At 55.1% G+C, this 16,855-nt stretch overlaps 1 protein-coding gene across 6 annotated transcripts in view; it reads right to left on the bottom strand.

Moving 5' to 3' along the window:
* Positions 1 to 3,488: 3,488 nt before the first annotated feature.
* The window catches only part of SLC25A25 (solute carrier family 25 member 25), a 33,230-nt gene continuing 19,863 nt past the window's right edge, over positions 3,489 to 16,855 (bottom strand). For 2 of the 6 annotated variants that reach the window (XM_070596359.1, XM_008519965.2), the window contains exons 2-11: positions 11,299 to 11,425; positions 11,125 to 11,212; positions 10,400 to 10,435; positions 10,028 to 10,139; positions 8,540 to 8,698; positions 7,155 to 7,307; positions 6,728 to 6,835; positions 6,461 to 6,628; positions 5,721 to 5,871; positions 3,489 to 5,627 (exon numbers count right to left, since the gene is read on the bottom strand). In XM_070596359.1, coding sequence (XP_070452460.1) covers positions 5,443 to 5,627; positions 5,721 to 5,871; positions 6,461 to 6,628; positions 6,728 to 6,835; positions 7,155 to 7,307; positions 8,540 to 8,698; positions 10,028 to 10,139; positions 10,400 to 10,435; positions 11,125 to 11,212; positions 11,299 to 11,425 — 1,287 coding nt within the window. In that variant the 3' untranslated portion in view covers positions 3,489 to 5,442. Of the gene's footprint in view, positions 5,628 to 5,720; positions 5,872 to 6,460; positions 6,629 to 6,727; positions 6,836 to 7,154; positions 7,308 to 8,539; positions 8,699 to 10,027; positions 10,140 to 10,399; positions 10,436 to 11,124; positions 11,213 to 11,298; positions 11,426 to 13,983; positions 14,396 to 16,855 lie in introns of those variants that run through there. The other 4 variants (XM_070596360.1, XM_008519964.2, XM_070596357.1 and 1 more) reach the window with 3 other exon arrangements.

The following is a 16,855-nucleotide window of genomic DNA, read 5'->3' as shown; positions in this document are numbered from 1 at the left end:
CACTCCGTCACTCCCCTCCTGCTGGCCCTTTCCCACCAGCCCTGGCCAGCCTCTCCAGCCACCATGACTGGGCCTCGCTGGTCCGCTCCAGCTTCCTCATTGGCCCTGGAGGGCAGAGACCAAGGTCCACCCTGGGCAGTGGGGCCCACACCTGGGCTGCTGCTCTTCTCACCCTTGCCCTGCATTCCAACCTGCTCAGGCCAGTGAGATGGGGACCGGGGAGGGTCAGGAGGGAGGTGGAGAACATGGCTTCAGGGTCTGCAAAGCGGGCTTGCATCTAAGCTCAGCACTGACCCTTTGTATGAACGTCGATGAGTCCTTCCCCCTCTGAGCTCTAAGGAAGGTATTGTGCTCATCTTGCTCGTGGGGAAAATGAGGCTCAGCGAGGCATGAGATTTGCCTAAGATCACACTGCTAGGAGCCAGGATTCAAGCACAGGCCTGCCCCACGTGTCCAAGTTCTCTGTGGCCTCCTGACGCGGGAGAGCAGGCAGGGACCAGGGGCCACCCGTCTGAGGTGAGGCTAGGAGCGCCTGCCCCTTGTGAAGGTCCCCACGGCCTGGTTCCAGCCTGCCAGGCCTCCTGGCAGGCAGCCCCAGCGAGCCCACCCTATCTTCACCCCTATGCTTGCAGTAGGCCAGGGGTCCACTGACCTGCACTCAAGGCCCTGTCACTTACGGTGAGGTCCCGGGCAAGTCCCTGCCCCTTCCGGAGCCTTCTTTTCCTCATCTGTAAAAGGGGGACATGGGGGCAGCAGCACCTCACAGACCTGCTGAGGGCTAAGAGAGTTCGTGTGTGTGCAGCTGGCACTCAATAAATAGCGCTCTCAGGATTAAGAGATGAAAGGGTCTAGCTTCAGGAAGGAGGCACGAAGAGGTCTGGCCAGATCCCACAGCACAGGTGTCTTCCCCGCCCGCCCTGGGGAGAGGCGTGGCTTCAGATTTCCCCTCAGATGCCCAAGATCCCAGGCTCACAGGACCTCCTCACCTGGGAGGCCAGAATGATAAGCATTTAAGGGGAAATGACTGTGTGTTTTTGGAATCCTAGATGGGGGAGGGGAGCTGGGAGGTAAGCTGTTTATTAGGGACCATTTCGGGTCATTTCCTGTCCAGGCAAATCCGGAGGGCAGACGTCTGAAATGCAGCTCACCGGGCTCAAATCAAGGTGTCCGCAGGTATCCTCGTGAAGGCTCCAGGGACAATCTGTTCCTTGTCTTTTCCAGCTCCTAGAGGCTGCCCGTGTTGCTTGACTTGTGGCCCTTTCCTCCATTTTCAAAGCCAGCAACTTGGGCTGAGTCCATCTCGTGCCATCTCTCTGGCTCTCCCCCTGTCACTGATTTCCATGCTGAAGGATCTTGTGGTCACATGGGGCTCACCTGGACAATCCAGGACAGCCTATCTTTTTGGGGTTTTTTTTTGAGGAACATTAGCCCTGAGATAACGTCTGCTACCAATCCTCCTCTTTTTGCTGAGGAAGACTGGCCCTGAGCTCACATCCATGCCCATCTTCCTCTACTTTATATGTGGGATGCCTACCATAGCATGTCTTGCCAAGCAGTGCCATGTCCGCACCCGGGATCCGAACTGGCGAACCCTGGGCCACCGAAGCGGAACATGCACACTTAACTGCTGCACCACCAGGCTGGTCCCAAGGACGGCCTCCCTATTTTAAGGTCAGCTGGTTAGCAACCTTAATTGCTATCTCACTTCCCCTTGACTCTGTAACCGAATTCACGGGTTCTGGGGATCTCTGGGAGGGGGTGTAATTCTGCCGACCACACCATGAAACATGTGGATGAGTTGCATTCAACTAGTAACTATTCAGTAAGCACCTAGTGGGTGCTGCATACCTACAGGGAACAGACGTGAAGAAGCCAAGTACCCCGCCCTCAGGGAGCTTACATACATGTGGCAGAGGCGGACGATTAACAGGGACTGAAAGCAAGCAGTGTCCCTGATGGTGAAAATGCTAGGGAGAGAGAGAATGGGATGGGGACTGGGCTGGGTGGGGAGAGGCGGCCCCCTACTCTCTTAAATAGGGTGGTCAGGGAAGGTCTCGTGCGGAGGTGACACGTGAGTAAAGACCAGCAGGAGGGGTGAAGGAACAAAGGAGACAACCGTAGGAGGTGAGGCTCCGAGCTTCTCCCCCTCAGAGCACCTCCCCATGTTAACTTCTGGGCTGGAGAAGCCCCTCTCCCCGCCAGATGGGACTGAGGACCTGGGAGGGCGCTCAGCCCACCGTCCCAGGGGAAAGCCTGGTCAAGGCGGGATGGGGGAAGCAATTTGCCAGGACCCAGTGGGTGGGAACTGATCTATGCCCGTTACCCTGAGGATAACGAACAACTGAAGAGAGTGGCATAATAGCTTTGTAGGGCTGCCGTCTCCACAAACAGGGACGGCCCAAAACAACAGGAATTTATTCTCAGAGTTCAAATTTCCCTCTTCTAGGATACCCGTCACTGGACTTAGGGCCCACCCTGATCCAGTATGACATCTTAACTCGATTACATCTGCAAAAACTGTATTTCCAACTAAGGTGACATTCTAAGGTTCCCAGTGGACGCGAATTTGTGGGGACACTAGCCAGCCCAGTACAAGTGGTACACAAGCGAGTCTCACACAGGGGCACACTTCCATGCCTCGGCACCTCTGAATGCCAGGGCCCCCTGGCGGGCTCCCCAAGCCGCTTCATGCCATCTCTTGCCAGCCCGGACCCCAAGCCCCAGGGCCATGAGGGGCCGCAAGTGTGGACAGTTATTTAACGGGCATTATATCGAGCACTTTGTGCACCGGGCACTGTCTCAGAGGCTGGAAATACAACTGCGAACACATTCCCTGCCCGCCGAGGCCTCACGCTGTCCTGGGGAGACAGGCAGAAAGCAAATAAAGAATGTTAGGGGGCTGACCTGGTGGCGCAGCAGTTAAGTTCGCACGTTCCGCTTATCGGCAGCCCCGGGTTCGCCAGTTTGGATCCCGGGTGCGGACATGGCACTGCGTGGCAAGCCATGCTGTGGCAGGCGTCCCACATGCAAAGTAGAGGAAGATGGGCATGGATGTTAGCTCAGAGCCAGTCTTCCTCAGCAAAAAGAGGAGGATTAGCGGTTGCTAGCTCAGGGCTAATCTTCCTCAGAAAAAAAAGGCAGGAGGGGGCCCCCAGCATCTCTATGTCAGAAAGATGGGCAGGAACCAACGCTGAGGCCGGGGAGGAGCACCAGGGAGGTGGAGAGCAGGGCAGAGGCGTCTGGAGACCCAGGAGGGAGTGCTCAGCTCTGCCCAGGATGTGCTGGACCAGATGAGGGCTGAGGCAGGACCACCAGACTCAGCACCTCGGAGAGCACTGGGGCCCTGGTCAGAGCACCCCAAATCCAACCAACACCCATTCGAAAGAGCAAGACCCTCCCAGAAGCCCAGGGCATAGCTTTCTCATTTTCTAACAGGTGGACGTCCCCACACCACCCAAGCCCAGATCAGAAAAATCATGACTCCATCATCAGCTTTGAAACAACTTTATTAGAAGGCTGTTTTAAATGACACTTCCAATTCTCTTGTAATTTGCTTATTCACAAATTCCAGTTATAACTATATTTCTATATAACAATAACTTTTGCATTGATCTTTGCATCCTATTTCAATTGTCCTCGTCAGGCCCTTCTGGCGGAATGAAGTGCAGCTGCGAAGCTGCAAGGTGACCAGCATTATTGAGCATGAGCAGCTGGGGGGCCCGGGAGGGAGGGAGCCCACTTCACACGCACGGGTCGGGAGCTGGCCGCCCTCTCCTCTAGGCCCCCACCCCGAACTCACAGTGATGGGCACCTCACTGCGCTGTCATACAAAAAGGGTGAAATAAAGAAATCCTCCAGTCCAAGAAGTGATTTGGACTTCCATTTTCAAAGGACTCGAGATTTCTCCCCTCTCCCCACCCCAGTCAAGCCCTCAGATCCTAAGGCTTCCGGGGTGCCAGTGCTGCCCCAACCTGCCACAGGACACCTCTCCATGTTTGGGGTCCCCTGTGTCACCCTCCTTCTTGGTCGCCAGTTCCAAGAGGAATTCCTTTGGACAGACGTGACGTCAGTGTGGGCAGTGGCGGGAGGCTCCCTCCCCCGGCCTCTCCTTCCTTTGCCCACCCCACCCCCACCTCACGGTGTTGGGAAGGTACAGTCAACCACGAACATAAATATGAATAAAAAATGAAGTTGAAAATGACAGGCTAGTCATTAAACAAATCTATAAAAATAGTTAGGACATAACTCTGTTCAAATAAATACAAAATAAATAGGCTCCAAGCACTGTGATACGTGGCATGAGTGGAATGTGAGGCTGGTCCCACTCTGCCCCAGATGGGATTGGACATAAACCCCAGGGGCATCAGAAACAGACTTTAAAGCAGTCAGCCAAGCTGTCTACTGCTTTGTCTTCTCTCTGGAAGCACAGAACTTGCACATTTGTCCAGTTTGTCTTTCTGAACAAAACCCTTTTCCCAACAGTACATAATTAAGGCCTTTAACACATTCTCTCTCACCAGGGCTCGCAGACACGGGAAGAAACAGCCCTTCCCGCTACAACACGATGCCCCACTGCCCTCAGGCCCGGGGGGGCAGAGGGAGTTAGTTCTGAGCTGGTGCCAGTCCCGACAGAGTCTGGGGCCAGCTCGGAGCACCATGAGGCCCCCAGCAGCAGGGAGCACAGGCCCTCTGGGTTCCAGCTCTCGCCTTCCAGGAAGCCATGCGCCAGGACGCCAGGCAGCCAGCGGCGGGGCTGGCCTGCCCTGCTGCATGCACACGCATAACCAGAGGCTCATCCGTTGGTGAGCTCAGAAGCCAACAGTGGGGCTCAGATGAGGATGAGCACAAAGCCAGACTCCTCCCTCCTCCGGCACCACCTAGCAAGCAGCGACACTGTGGGCCAGGAAGTCGGGGTGGGAAGGCCAGGTGGAACCACCTTTCCCCAGACCAAGGGGAGAGGAGTGGGGAGGGGCATGGGAGTGGGCTGGGAGCCCTCCTCCTACCACAGGAAAACAGCAGCAAGGAAGGAAGCAAAGGGGGCCCGGGTTAGACCCCCAGCACGCCAAGGGGCAAGGCCTGCAGCTGATGGTCTGGCTGTAAGGGGCGTGAAGAACCGACCCAGCCTCCAAGCCCTGCTATTCAGCAGGCACCGCAGGAAACGTCCTGTCCCCACGTGCGACAGCCTCTGTCCTGCTGACCCCTGGACCCTGAGGAATACCCATGGGTCTCCCCTGGGATGGAGCCCAGGGTCAGCCAGGGTCAGCAGGACAAACCCGGTCGGCCTGCCAGCTCTTCCCCTCCCTTGCGGGCGCATCCCAGGGTTTTCACAGCTTGGCTTAAGTCAGCTTAGTGTTGGCACATTCACAGAATGAGATGGCTACACGTCCCAGGGCCGCAGGCCCAGGATCAGCGAGTCCGCTGGGCGGGGCTGCCCTCTCCCCGTCACCGCGACTGCACGCCCAGGGTGATCTTCAGGTTCTCGTACACCACATAGCTGATGCTCACGGCTGGGATGACCTTCATGAAGTTGGGGGCCAGCCCCCGGTACAGGCCAAAGGCCCCCTCAGTCCGCAGGATCTGTCTGAAGAGGCTGCTCATGGTCACCTCCGGAGCGCCCTCAATGGAGGCTGCAGGGAGAGAGGCCACCTGTCAGAGGCCTTCCGCCAGCTCCTCCCTAGTTCCCAACCCGCCCCTGGGGACTGTCCCAGGACCAGCCTTACCTTGGGCCTGCATCCGGGTTCTGACCAGGGCCAGTGGGTAGCTGGCCAGCTGGCCACAGGTGCTGGACATGGTGCCACAAGCCAGGAGCACAAACACACCGGGGTCTGCGCTGTTCACTGCGTAGCGCTGCAGCCAGGCATTCTTGAGCGTCTGGAACGGGAAAGGGGGGCTGGGATGAGCCAAAGGGCTAGTGAGCCCAGGAAGAGCCTGTGAGACAGAGAGACTAGGGGGTTCGGGGGGGGACAGTTATTGGATCCACATAGGAGGCCTTTCCTCATCACATGGGACCCGCGAGGCCACTGTAACCTGACTCGCTTGGCCTGGGCTGACCTGGGGCTTGCTGAGCTCCTGGCCTGCCTGCCCTTTCCTTCTGCTGTCACTGGGGATTCCTGGATGGGACAGGATGAGGCAGGGGCACACCCTCTTCCCCCCCACAGAGCCTGACTTCTGTGGTCTTGAGTCTGCTAAGGGCTAAGTGAGCCCCGCTGGCACCCGACTCTGGAGATCTGCCTGCCGAGCTCCTGCGGGGGCAGAACCTGCGGGCTGCAGCGGGGCAGCGTGATAGGAGAGTCTTGCAATAAATAAACGAGCCTGGAAGGGAGACACTCTGATCTGTTCCCTCTCCCAACCACCCCCAGTGGTCTATCAGGCATGGAGACAACAGGCAGGGGCATGGCTAAGGAGGGAGTTTCTGAACCTCTCCCGCTGTTCAAGGGGCCTGGGCCCTCTAAGGCCTCACCTCGTAGACGGCCAGGTCTATCCCAGCATAGGGGATGATGCCTAGCATGTTGGGAACGTAGCCTTTGTAGAAGGCGGCCATCCCCTCTCTGGCCAAGATCTTCCTGGCACAGTCCAGCATGCCCGAGTACTGGCCTGTCTTGCGCAGGGCCATCCGGGTCTTCAGAACCTGCCGAACCCAAAAGGAACAAGGGAAGCATGAGCACAGCCCGCTCGCCACCCTCACGCACATGCGCACTGCCCACCCCAGGACCAACGTGGCCCTCACCTCCATTGGGTAGATGCTGCTCTGGGCGATGGCCCCTGCGAGGGACCCTGCCACAAGTCTCTCGTGAATCCTCAGAGTCTCCTGGTCACTCCCAATAAGACGCTTGATCTAGAACAGAGAGCAAACAAACTGATGCACCCCAGAGGCCAGTGCACACACTCCTGCCCTGCCACTCCTCATGGAGCCAGTCAGGGTTAGCCGAGACCTGGTGTCCCCAGCACCTTTGATGCTGCCCAGAAACAGAAGGAACTGGCGGCAGAGCTGGGGTCGCACCCAGGCCTCCTCCCTCTTGCCTCACCCTGCTATGCCTTGGGTACAATGACTGGCTCCAGGTTCCAGGGCATCAGCAGGGCAGGAGCCTCATTCCAGGGGAAGCTCAGTAAGCAGCTGCCAACTGGGAACTCTCCCTGTGAAGCCAGGTCCTCACCTGCTCATAGGCCATGAATTTGATGGCCGACTCGGGAGCAATTTTGAGGACGTTGATGCCGTTGCCCCGCCAGAGGGACCTTGCCCCTCCCTCTCGAACCATCTGGGTGAACCCGCCCACGATGCACATGTTGTTGCTGCGGGAGGCGTGGACCTGAGGAGGGAAGGACACGCAGTCAGAAAGAACGCGGCAGCCACAGGGCTGCCATCATCTGACAAAGAGCTCTTCCCTCTCGGGATTCCGAAGACTAACTCAGCGCCGGAGACTCAAACACGACTACTCTAGGTCCAACTCGACTTTTCTGTGCACCTACTGTGTGCCAACATCGTGCTAAACACCTCCACAAAGACTACTTTTTAAAATAAAAAATTTGAGCTTTTTGTTACAGAAAAATTTCAAACATATACAAAAGTATAGAGAATTATTTAATGAGCTTCCGTGAACCCATCATCAGCTTCAACAATCATCAAACCTCGGCCAGTCCATGTCACCACGCCGCCCCCACCTCTGCAAGATTACCTTAAACCACACGCCAGGCTTGTGTCATTTCACCTAAAGCCTGCTTTGACTCTCTACAGCATTCCCAGGAGTTTGGTTAAGAAAAACAAACTGATGAGGCAATGTGTTCAAGTCCCTTAGGTTCACGGAGGAATGAAGTCCTGGGGGTGAAGTGAATTGCCCCAGGTCACACGACCATGAGGGGGGACCCTGGTCAGACTCCATGCCTGGAGCTCTTCTCCCTGAAACATTCCACTTCCCTGTCTCAGCACAAGAAGGGAGTTCACACTTATCCATCAACAGGCCCGGGAGGGCAAAGGGTAAGGCAAGGGATGACATCTTTCTGAGCGGGGCTCTGACACAACAAGTGCGAGAATATAAGCAAGGGGACAAGGGGGTGAATGGCCACTGTTCAGATGACACTGAAGTCCAATGGTGTGTCCTCGTGCAGGCTGATTTCACAACCCTACCCCTGACATTGGTCTAGCTTATCTCTGTTCTGTAGATGTGGAACTCTAAGATAATGGTACTGGGGCCACGTGAGGATCCACTCACACTGCCCCGTGTGGGACCCTACACAAGATGCTCCTAAGGAAACAGGTTCCAGCCACACCCCAGTTCTCACTGGCTTTACCTGTCCACATTAAGACTCAGTAATGTGACTGACCCCTGGTTTAAGGGCCTCAGATAAAATTAGATCAGCTGCGTACAAAAGGTCACCTAGGCTTGGATCTAATGTCACCCTTGTCTGTGTAATAATTCCAATCTCATTGGTTGGGTTAGGAAAGTACGTGCCCAAAGCAGGCCCCAGACAAGGAGAGGAAACCAACCTTCCAAAGAACCCCAGGGCGGAAACCAGGTGGTGTGGGGTCTATTTCCCTGCATACCTGCATGAGCACCTTGAGCCTGTCCAGAGGGGCCGTGCAGGTTCTGGAGACAGCCCCCGCGCCGCCTCCGGCCACGAGGTGTCTCCACCACATCCCCGTCTGCCTCTCCTCCACCGTGAACTCATCAGGGACCGTCAGATTCTCACCCACATCAAAGATCTGCGAGGAAGACCAGCAGAGATAAAACAAGCAGGCCCTGACGACGCAGCGAAGCCATTCCAGCACACAGCTGGGTCCACAGCCTTCCACCACCTAGAATGGACTACACCCCAGGGGACCACATAGATGGTGAGAACGCCAAGGACTCTGGGTGGGCAAGTGATGCACCTCCTCCCCTTCACTATGTGAAGTAGCAAAGCTCTGATCCTGTTGGCCTTGGTGAGGCCCAGATACAGAATCTGAGAGCGCAGGCAGAAGAAAGCAGTTTTAAAACCATCCGGACAGCCCTTTCCGTGACTGCCAGGGAGCTGTTGCAAGAACAGCTTACAGAGGCATTTCAGCTGAGGATCACTGGGCTCGCTGCACTGAAAGGGCCAAGTCAGGGGTAAAAATTCTTCTAAAATCTGGTGTGTAACCTGATCACATTGGCAGAACATCGTGCAAGACCTCGGCAAATATGAGAGGTTGCGACGCCTACAGAACACACTCTCTCCTGGGCAGCACCCTGGCTGCTCAGACAGAGCTAGCTCTGCTCCAGCCCCGGGGCTGCAGGCCACACCACGGGTCACCTTGCTCCTACCCCTGGGGTGGTCCACTTAGTTTCAACAGCAAAGACACCAGGTGTCCCCTGGGGGTGAGGCCCTGGCCTGGGCACTGTGCAAGACAGATGAGGGGGAGTGCCTCTGGCCTCCCCTCCCAGAGCTGACAGTCTGGGGTGGATAGGACTGCAAATCGAGGGGGAGCCCAGCAAAAACCAGCAGAGAGGGCCGCACCCCGTACGAAGGGGGCTCGCGGGCAACAGGGCCAACATGGCTACAGTCAGCGAGGGTGCACATCTGTATTTCTGAATGACAGCTCTGATGGGGGTGAGAGAGCAGTACGTGTGTGAAGAGAGAAGCGACCCAGAAAATGGGCCGGCGGGGGCGAGAAACCTAACAGCGCCACCATGTGCTCTCTAGAGAGTGGGCCCTGTCCCGCTCCTGGAGGAAGGTGCACACTGGCCTTGGGAGAACAAGCAGGATCAGGAGGCCGGCGTGTGAAGTGGACCTTGAACAGGCTGCCCGTGGGGGACGGGAGGGCATCATTTCTGGCAGGGGCACCCTGTGTTTGGGGAATGGCCAGGCCCTTCAGGTTTACCGGCGTGTGGGAAACGGAGGGAGCATGTGGAGTGCTCCGTGGGGCTGGCAGAGGAGTGGACAGTCTCACTGCTGAAGAGGAGGCCAGCCGGAAACCCCAGCCCCACCCCAGGTTGGGGACTGATGCTGGGCGAAGGGGACCTTGTGAACGGACAAGGAGACCACCTTGAGGCTCTGGGAGCGTGGGACTCACCGTGGAATGCTTCCAGTACAGGATGATCTCGGGGATATTCTCCACGGGGTGCAGAAGGTGATAGTCTCTCCACTCGTTCCAGTCGATGGTCATCGTGCCATTTTTGTCCATGCTGCAAGACACATGCATGGTTGCCCACGTGTAAACAGGCCCCATCTGTCAGCCGCACATCCCACCTCCAGGAGAGCCAAGGGCAGTGCATGGCCACCAAGGAAACTGTAGTAGGCGTGTCTGCCCCCAAGGAGAGAAGGCAAGGTGGCTCCACACCCCACTTTGCACAAAAACGGGATATAATGGCCCACAAGAACCCCGTTCTAATCAGGCACAGAGGTCAGGGAGGGAAGCAGTCACCAGGGTGACACAGATACTTACTAGGTGACAGGGCCCCAGAAGTGGCCCGTTCGTATTCTGACAGACAGACAAAGAAGGATGCGGAGGAGAGAGGAGAAACAACACCAATAAGTGCTCTGAGCAGATGTTAGTGAGGCGAGCGCACAGCACAGCACGAGGACGCGCCCAGGCAGCGGGTACAAGAGGCTGCTGTCCCTGACCAGCCGGCTTCAGGCCCCAGGGATTTGGACAGGCTCAGCCAGGAGAGGGAGCCGCTTGTAGGGCCCTTCTGTGCGATTTCCCAGCACAGCAGCAACTATGCTATCCACTGGGCCCACCGCTGGCCTGCGGGCTGTCTCTGGGGGCAGCGCATCTGATTACAGTGTTAAAGAGAAAGTTACCATCCTAGGGGGTGAGCGCTGCCCCGTGAGCCCTTCCCCTTCACAACCAGGCAGAGAAGGGTGTCCCTTGCTCGCCTTTCACCTACTTGAGACGCCCCCCCCAACTAATGATTTGTGATTCTCGTAAAGGGTCACTGGCAGCAGGCACGTTTCCAGGTGATTTGTGACTTCAAATGAAAGCTGACCTGGAACCCGGGCAGCAGCTACTCTCTGGGAGGGGCTACGCAGTAATCCCTTCAAACCAGCAGAAGCCAAAGTTCAGAGAAACAGGGTCAATACAGTGAATGACGCCACAGAATTGGTCCAAGAACTTTTCTCTCGTCACATGTTTGTTCAATTAAAAGCAGAGGCTGGCTAAGCACTCACCTTTTGAGAATTTTTTCTGCCTGCTGCTCAGATATCTTGACCCCCAGGTCCCGCAGGGACTGCATGATCTCTTGAGCGTCGATTCGTCCTGCAACAACAGAGGCAGTGAGCCAGGAGCCACATCCCGGGGAGCCCCGGATCCGCTCAGCCATTGGCTCTGGAGGCAACGCTCACCGTCATTCTTTTTGTCCAAACTCTTGAACACCAGCCTCAGTTTCTTCTCGTGATCTTGGAGATAATGGACAAACTCTTCAAAGTCTAGCTGCCCATCAAGGTCTTTATCGCCAGCTTGTAGAATTTTCTGTAAAACAACAGTAAGGTTTTGTCCTTTAGCTCAGGCACCAGCTTTTCCTTGTCCCTCATGGTGCCCTGTCCGCAGGAAACAACTGTGCTAGCCCGTGAACAGAGGTGGCCCAATGACCCGAGATGCTTCCACTGTCTACTCCCAAAGCCACCACCTGGATCCCCAAGGGCAGGCCGGAAGCCAAGTGAGAGCCTACCTCGCTTCCCTCACAGCAAAGAGGACAGAGGCGCCCCCAGGAGAAGCCCGTCAGACAGAGGCCAACACTGGGGAGCTCGGCGCTTTCTCACTTCAAGCGTTCTGAAGACCACCTTGTTACAGGGCCCCTGTCAGCTGCCTGGCTCCCCGGCAGCGCTGTCCCTGGCACCTGGCCAGAGCCTCACATGCTCTCTGCCCACATGTGCGGACGGCCTTGGAGCTCCAGATTCCTTCAGAACCCTGCAGCTTGCTCTCTTTATCCCCACAAGTGGCACCAGCCCAAGAACAACTGGGTGGCCAGGGGGCAGGTATGGGGCAGAGCGGGCCTCTGCCAATGCCTACTTGGCAAACGCACTGCCAGAGAGAACTCCGGAGGCTGGAGAAGCAGCAAGAGCCACAGGTAACTACGGGGCGTGAGCTCAATGGCACTGCCAGTCTTGGATCTCAGGGGAGCAGGATGATAAAAGCACCCTCAGCTCCCTCATCCAAGCCCTGAAAAGCAGGACAGCTCTGCTTAGTAACAGGCTAGTGATCCAAGACGACTTGGAGACACGTTGTTCCTCAGCAGTGAGGTTCCAAAACCACGCCTGCCCTTAAAGGTGAGCTTCGAGCAGTAGCTGTCGTCGGTTTTGGATGCTCAGCAACTGGAAGTTCTCCAAAAAATGGCAAGCACTTGGGCTGTGCCACAGATGCTGCTAAAGGCTTTACCTCTAGCAGCCCAATGAACCCTCTCAAACAGCTCTAGAAGATAGGTACCATCATTTCCCCCATTTTACAGAGAAGGAAACAGAAGTTCAGAGACGTTAAGTAATTTATCCAAGGTCACACAGCTAGGGAAGTGGTAGGCAGGATTCAAGCCAGGCCTGTTGGACTCCAGAGCTGCCTCCCTAGAGATCCTGCCACCACCCTACAGGATAATCTCAAGAAGGTGGGGGACACCCATGAGTCACTCCAACCCAGCAACACCCCAAAACTAGGACCAAGAATTTCCTAAAGAAAATGACTATGGTCTTCCTGTGTTGTCCAATTCTCTCAGCTAGAAATACATTTACTATCCACAAACCACTATGGGTTTCAAAGGCTTTTGAACCAGTGGGTTTGGAAATGGATGGACCACTAGCCAGCTGGCACTCTCCAATGATTACTATCACGGTCACTCTCTGAACCGCCTGATGGCTCTTTGTGACTGCTCAGCCACTAAGCGTGGTAGGAGGAGGCCCGGACAGATACCATGTCACCTAACATGATCCGAAGAACAAGGCAGGGGGTGTGGCTGGAATGTGAGACAGGTGCTGGTCTGTATTTTATCCGCTAGCTGGAGTTACATTAACTTCCTGCAGACATCTGTGCTCTCAGCCAAGCATGACGCAAATGACGTATAGGGTTATCACTGATTTATGGCAGGAGCGGAAACAGAATCTACATGCCATTTAGGGTGGACACAAAAGTTAGGCATGAAGCTCTTTGATAACCAGGCTGTTCTGCCGCCAACACGATCCACGTGCCTTATTGGGGTGAGTGCCCTGTGATACAGGCACCCAGGGACAGGCTCAGTGCAGCTGATTTCAAAATATTCTCAAAGTCCTCGTTTCCACCTCAAAACGACTGGGCCTACTTTGTGACTTTGTCTCCTTCTGAGGATATGCAGACCACCATCCCCTGCCCACCATCTGACCTGCCCTGCCACCAAGAGCGCTCGCTGGGGGACAGCCCGGGATCTGATTAACAGAGAAACTGGGGGCCCCTTTAGGAGGCAAGCGACCCTCCCGGACTCTGTAGCTGTTTCCTCACCTTTAAAACAATAACCGTCTCTGCTGCCTCCCTGCTCGAAAGGATGTGTGGGAAGGCTCCCCCTCACCTCTGCATGTGGGCTTGTTTCACCCAGGGCACAGTGCTGCCGGCTCCAGCCTCTGCAGCTACAGGGCCAACTCCTGGGCCTCCAGCGGGGAGCCTCTCTGCCTCTCCCCTCGCAAGCCCTCCCGGCCTCGGGCCCCAGCTCAGAGGAACAGCCTCACAGCAGCTGGACTGTCCCTCTCTCCTGGCCCTGTACTTCTGAGGACACCCCTCTGCCCCCACAAGAGAATTCCTTTCCATCTCCCACAAGTGCCTCCCCTATAATTCCAGCCTTCCTCGGAGGTCACATGAAAGCCCAGCATTCCCCTGACGTCACCCTTTCATAGGCTATAGCCACATGACAATGGGGGGAAAACTCGCACATTTCAGACATTCTTTCCCCTCGGTGGGTGGCATGGTGGGGACATTTCACGCATGCGTACCCTCTACCACCACTCATCCGTTCACTCAACCACAGCGATGAAACGCCCGCTGCCTTTCACAGCCTGGCGCGACCCCACACAGACCTGCTTCCACTGGCGGTAGGTGGAGAACTCCTGGGAGGGGATAAAGACACTCAGTTTGAAGATGGACTTCAGCTCAGCGGGAAGCCCCTTGGACTCGAAGTACTGGAACTCGGTCTGGGCCTCCCCGATGACCGGCACATACAGGCACAGGCAGAGCATGGTGACAGGGAGCTGGCTGCTCAGCCACCACCGGGAGCAAGTTCTGGCGGCGAGAACTGGAATGCAGCCTGGCCCGGCAAACTTGTACAAGCTCTGCTGGGGCGCAGCTGTCATTGGCTCCTGAGGCCCTGCCCTTTAACTCAATTGAGAAAGTCCACCCACTGTGAGTCCTGCCAACAGCCAATGAGCACAGACCCCTGGAGGAGGTGTCGGATTGCTCAAGGGGACATGAGTGAAGATCAGGACTGAAGTCACCTGTTCCCCAGAGTTAACTCTTTGGAGCATTCTGCCTGGCCTTGGCATGGTGCCCAAACAAACCCTCTCCCTCGGCTGCCAACCCCTCCAAGTGAGCAAATAGCCTTCAGCCTGTTTTCCTACAAGGTCCCCACATGCGTCACACGATACAATCGTTTTCTCCCCTGGTAAATCATTCCCAACAGAAAATAAGTGGAAATAGAGGTTGAATCAGTGCTCCCTGAAAACAGGCCCGGTTTAGCTGAGAGGGTAGAAGTGGGTGGGGGGCGGCCGAGAGCCGGTCCCCGGCCATCCTGGAAAGTGGCCCCACTGTGGGCTCATTCATCGGCAGGGGAGCGGCCCCGAGCTGGCTGGGCCCTGGCCACACGGCCTTCTGGGCACAGTTCCGGCTGGCTCCAGAGACCTTTTCCAGGCCACTCAGGAGGTGCAATGCGAGCACTGCAGAAGCAACCGGTTACCCTGCAGGCCTCCCCAGGGGGTCCCACGAGCCCTGAGGAGCTGACACGCTGGGGGCAGGAAGAGGACATTCTAGGTTAAAGGTCGCTGTGCTGAGGGACACCCCCCAGTAGCACCAATCTGGGGTCAGCCAAGGCCTCCTGTAGACCCACAGACGTGGTCTTCAGACCCACGCTCACTTGGAACACACGAGAGGTCTGTATAATCGTAGCTGTCTGGCCGAGAACTGTGCTGTTTGATACGGAAGTTTTTAAAATTTTAAATTATTTAAAATTAAATAAAATTAAAAATTCAGTTCCTCAGTTGGATGGCCACATGTCAAGTGCCTGACAGCCGTACGTTCTCCCTGACCTGATCTCGATTTAAAGGGGATCCTCCCCAGGCCAGCCTGCCACCTCCACCTCATCCCTGCCCCACAGAGAGCGTCGGAGACTCGTGCTGCGCAGGAAGAGACCACGCCACAGCGACGGAAAAGGAGCCGGTCTCGCCTTGTTCCTTCTTCAGTGCACCACTTCCTAATGCAGACCGAATCTCACCGCCAGGATGGATAGAAATGGATGGTATCATTTGGGGATCAACAAAAATAAATTTCCTAATTCACTAAAAAGCTTTTGTCAAGAACTTGAAAAAAGGATTTTAAAATAAGATGCTAATGCTTACGTACAACACTATGAAAGAGATTTTAATAACTTCTATGACATTTTGGCCCTTCTACAAGAGAGCTGACGATGAGTCTGAAGAAACGGGTCTTGGCCTTCACTAGGGTGGGTCCCACGAGGGATCCTGAGGCAGCTCAGGGTCATCCAGGCAGGCTCCTGCTCAGCCTCCACATACATCCAGGATAGTCAGCTGTCTCTTAAGTCGCCCAATCCAGAATGTTCTGCTTTGGGGCTATTTTTACACACATCTTATCTCTACTGTTGGGGTCCCTGAAAGCAGGAGGCTATTGTTTCGAACCTCTGTACCTCCTTGCCTGCAGGAAGCCCAGGCCTTGATCACGGAAGGTGCCTGATATAAGCAGTTTCTGAATGAATGACACGACCACTGCTAATGAAGACCTCAGGTTTGTTCTCAGTGTCTGCAAATAGTCTTCAGGGCACTTTATCCACCCCAGAAGATACTGTATTGTTATGCTGACCTTCCTTTGTTAAGTTATTCACGTTTGCTTCTGAAACGATAATAAGCTACACAGGTCTGTTGAAGTATCTCATTTCACTGATGCCTGTGTCAGTCCCATACAAAATGGCAAGTATTTTGACTGAATAAATAAGTTGTTCAACTAGCAATGCTCATTTCCTAATAAACTATATTTTTCAGATAATTTTGGTAAACATAACTGTACCAGTGAATTTTTTTTTGTACTCTCGAGTTTTATGATGTATTTACAAAACAAATCTGGGCAGAGATTTGAAAATAATACCAAATAAAAGTGAAACCTATATTCTATATTCTAAGGAAAAATTATTAAAGCATTATCCAATAAGAACAACTGTATTCTAGAGAAAACAGAATGGAATCTCCTGGATTGTAACAAAGCTCACCACTCAGCGGACCCAGGGGGTCAGGGTATGTTCTCTGAAAAGGTCTGCTTGTGCTTGGCAGGATGTTACGTTACAATGTTAACGTTAATTCTATGCCAATGTTAATTTAAAAAAGGGTTCCAACAATTTTATTTTGCAACTGTGACGGAGTCCAACAGAATGTCTTCACTGGACTAACTTGAATTGACGTTTGATTATTTATTTAAACCACCTATCCTTCTGCTTTCACAAGTCACGCAGAACTCCATTTTCACACACAACTGGGAATTCTTCCCAACAGCCAATGTCGAGGCACCTAGTGTCCAAGGCAAATCTCCACCCCTGGAATCACGGCAGCGGGCGCACAGGGGTTCTGGGGTCATCCCTCCGTCTCGGAGATGGTCAGACAGGCCAGGAGAGGTCACCTGGTGTGCCCAGGGCCCAACACCTGGAGACATGTTAAGCCTCACCCAGGGCCCGGC

Source organism: Equus przewalskii, chromosome 26 (assembly GCF_037783145.1).
Source record: "Equus przewalskii isolate Varuska chromosome 26, EquPr2, whole genome shotgun sequence".
NCBI lineage: Eukaryota > Metazoa > Chordata > Mammalia > Perissodactyla > Equidae > Equus > Equus przewalskii.
The sequence above is the reverse complement of the archived record's forward strand: the minus strand, read 5'-3'. Positions and strand labels throughout refer to the sequence as shown.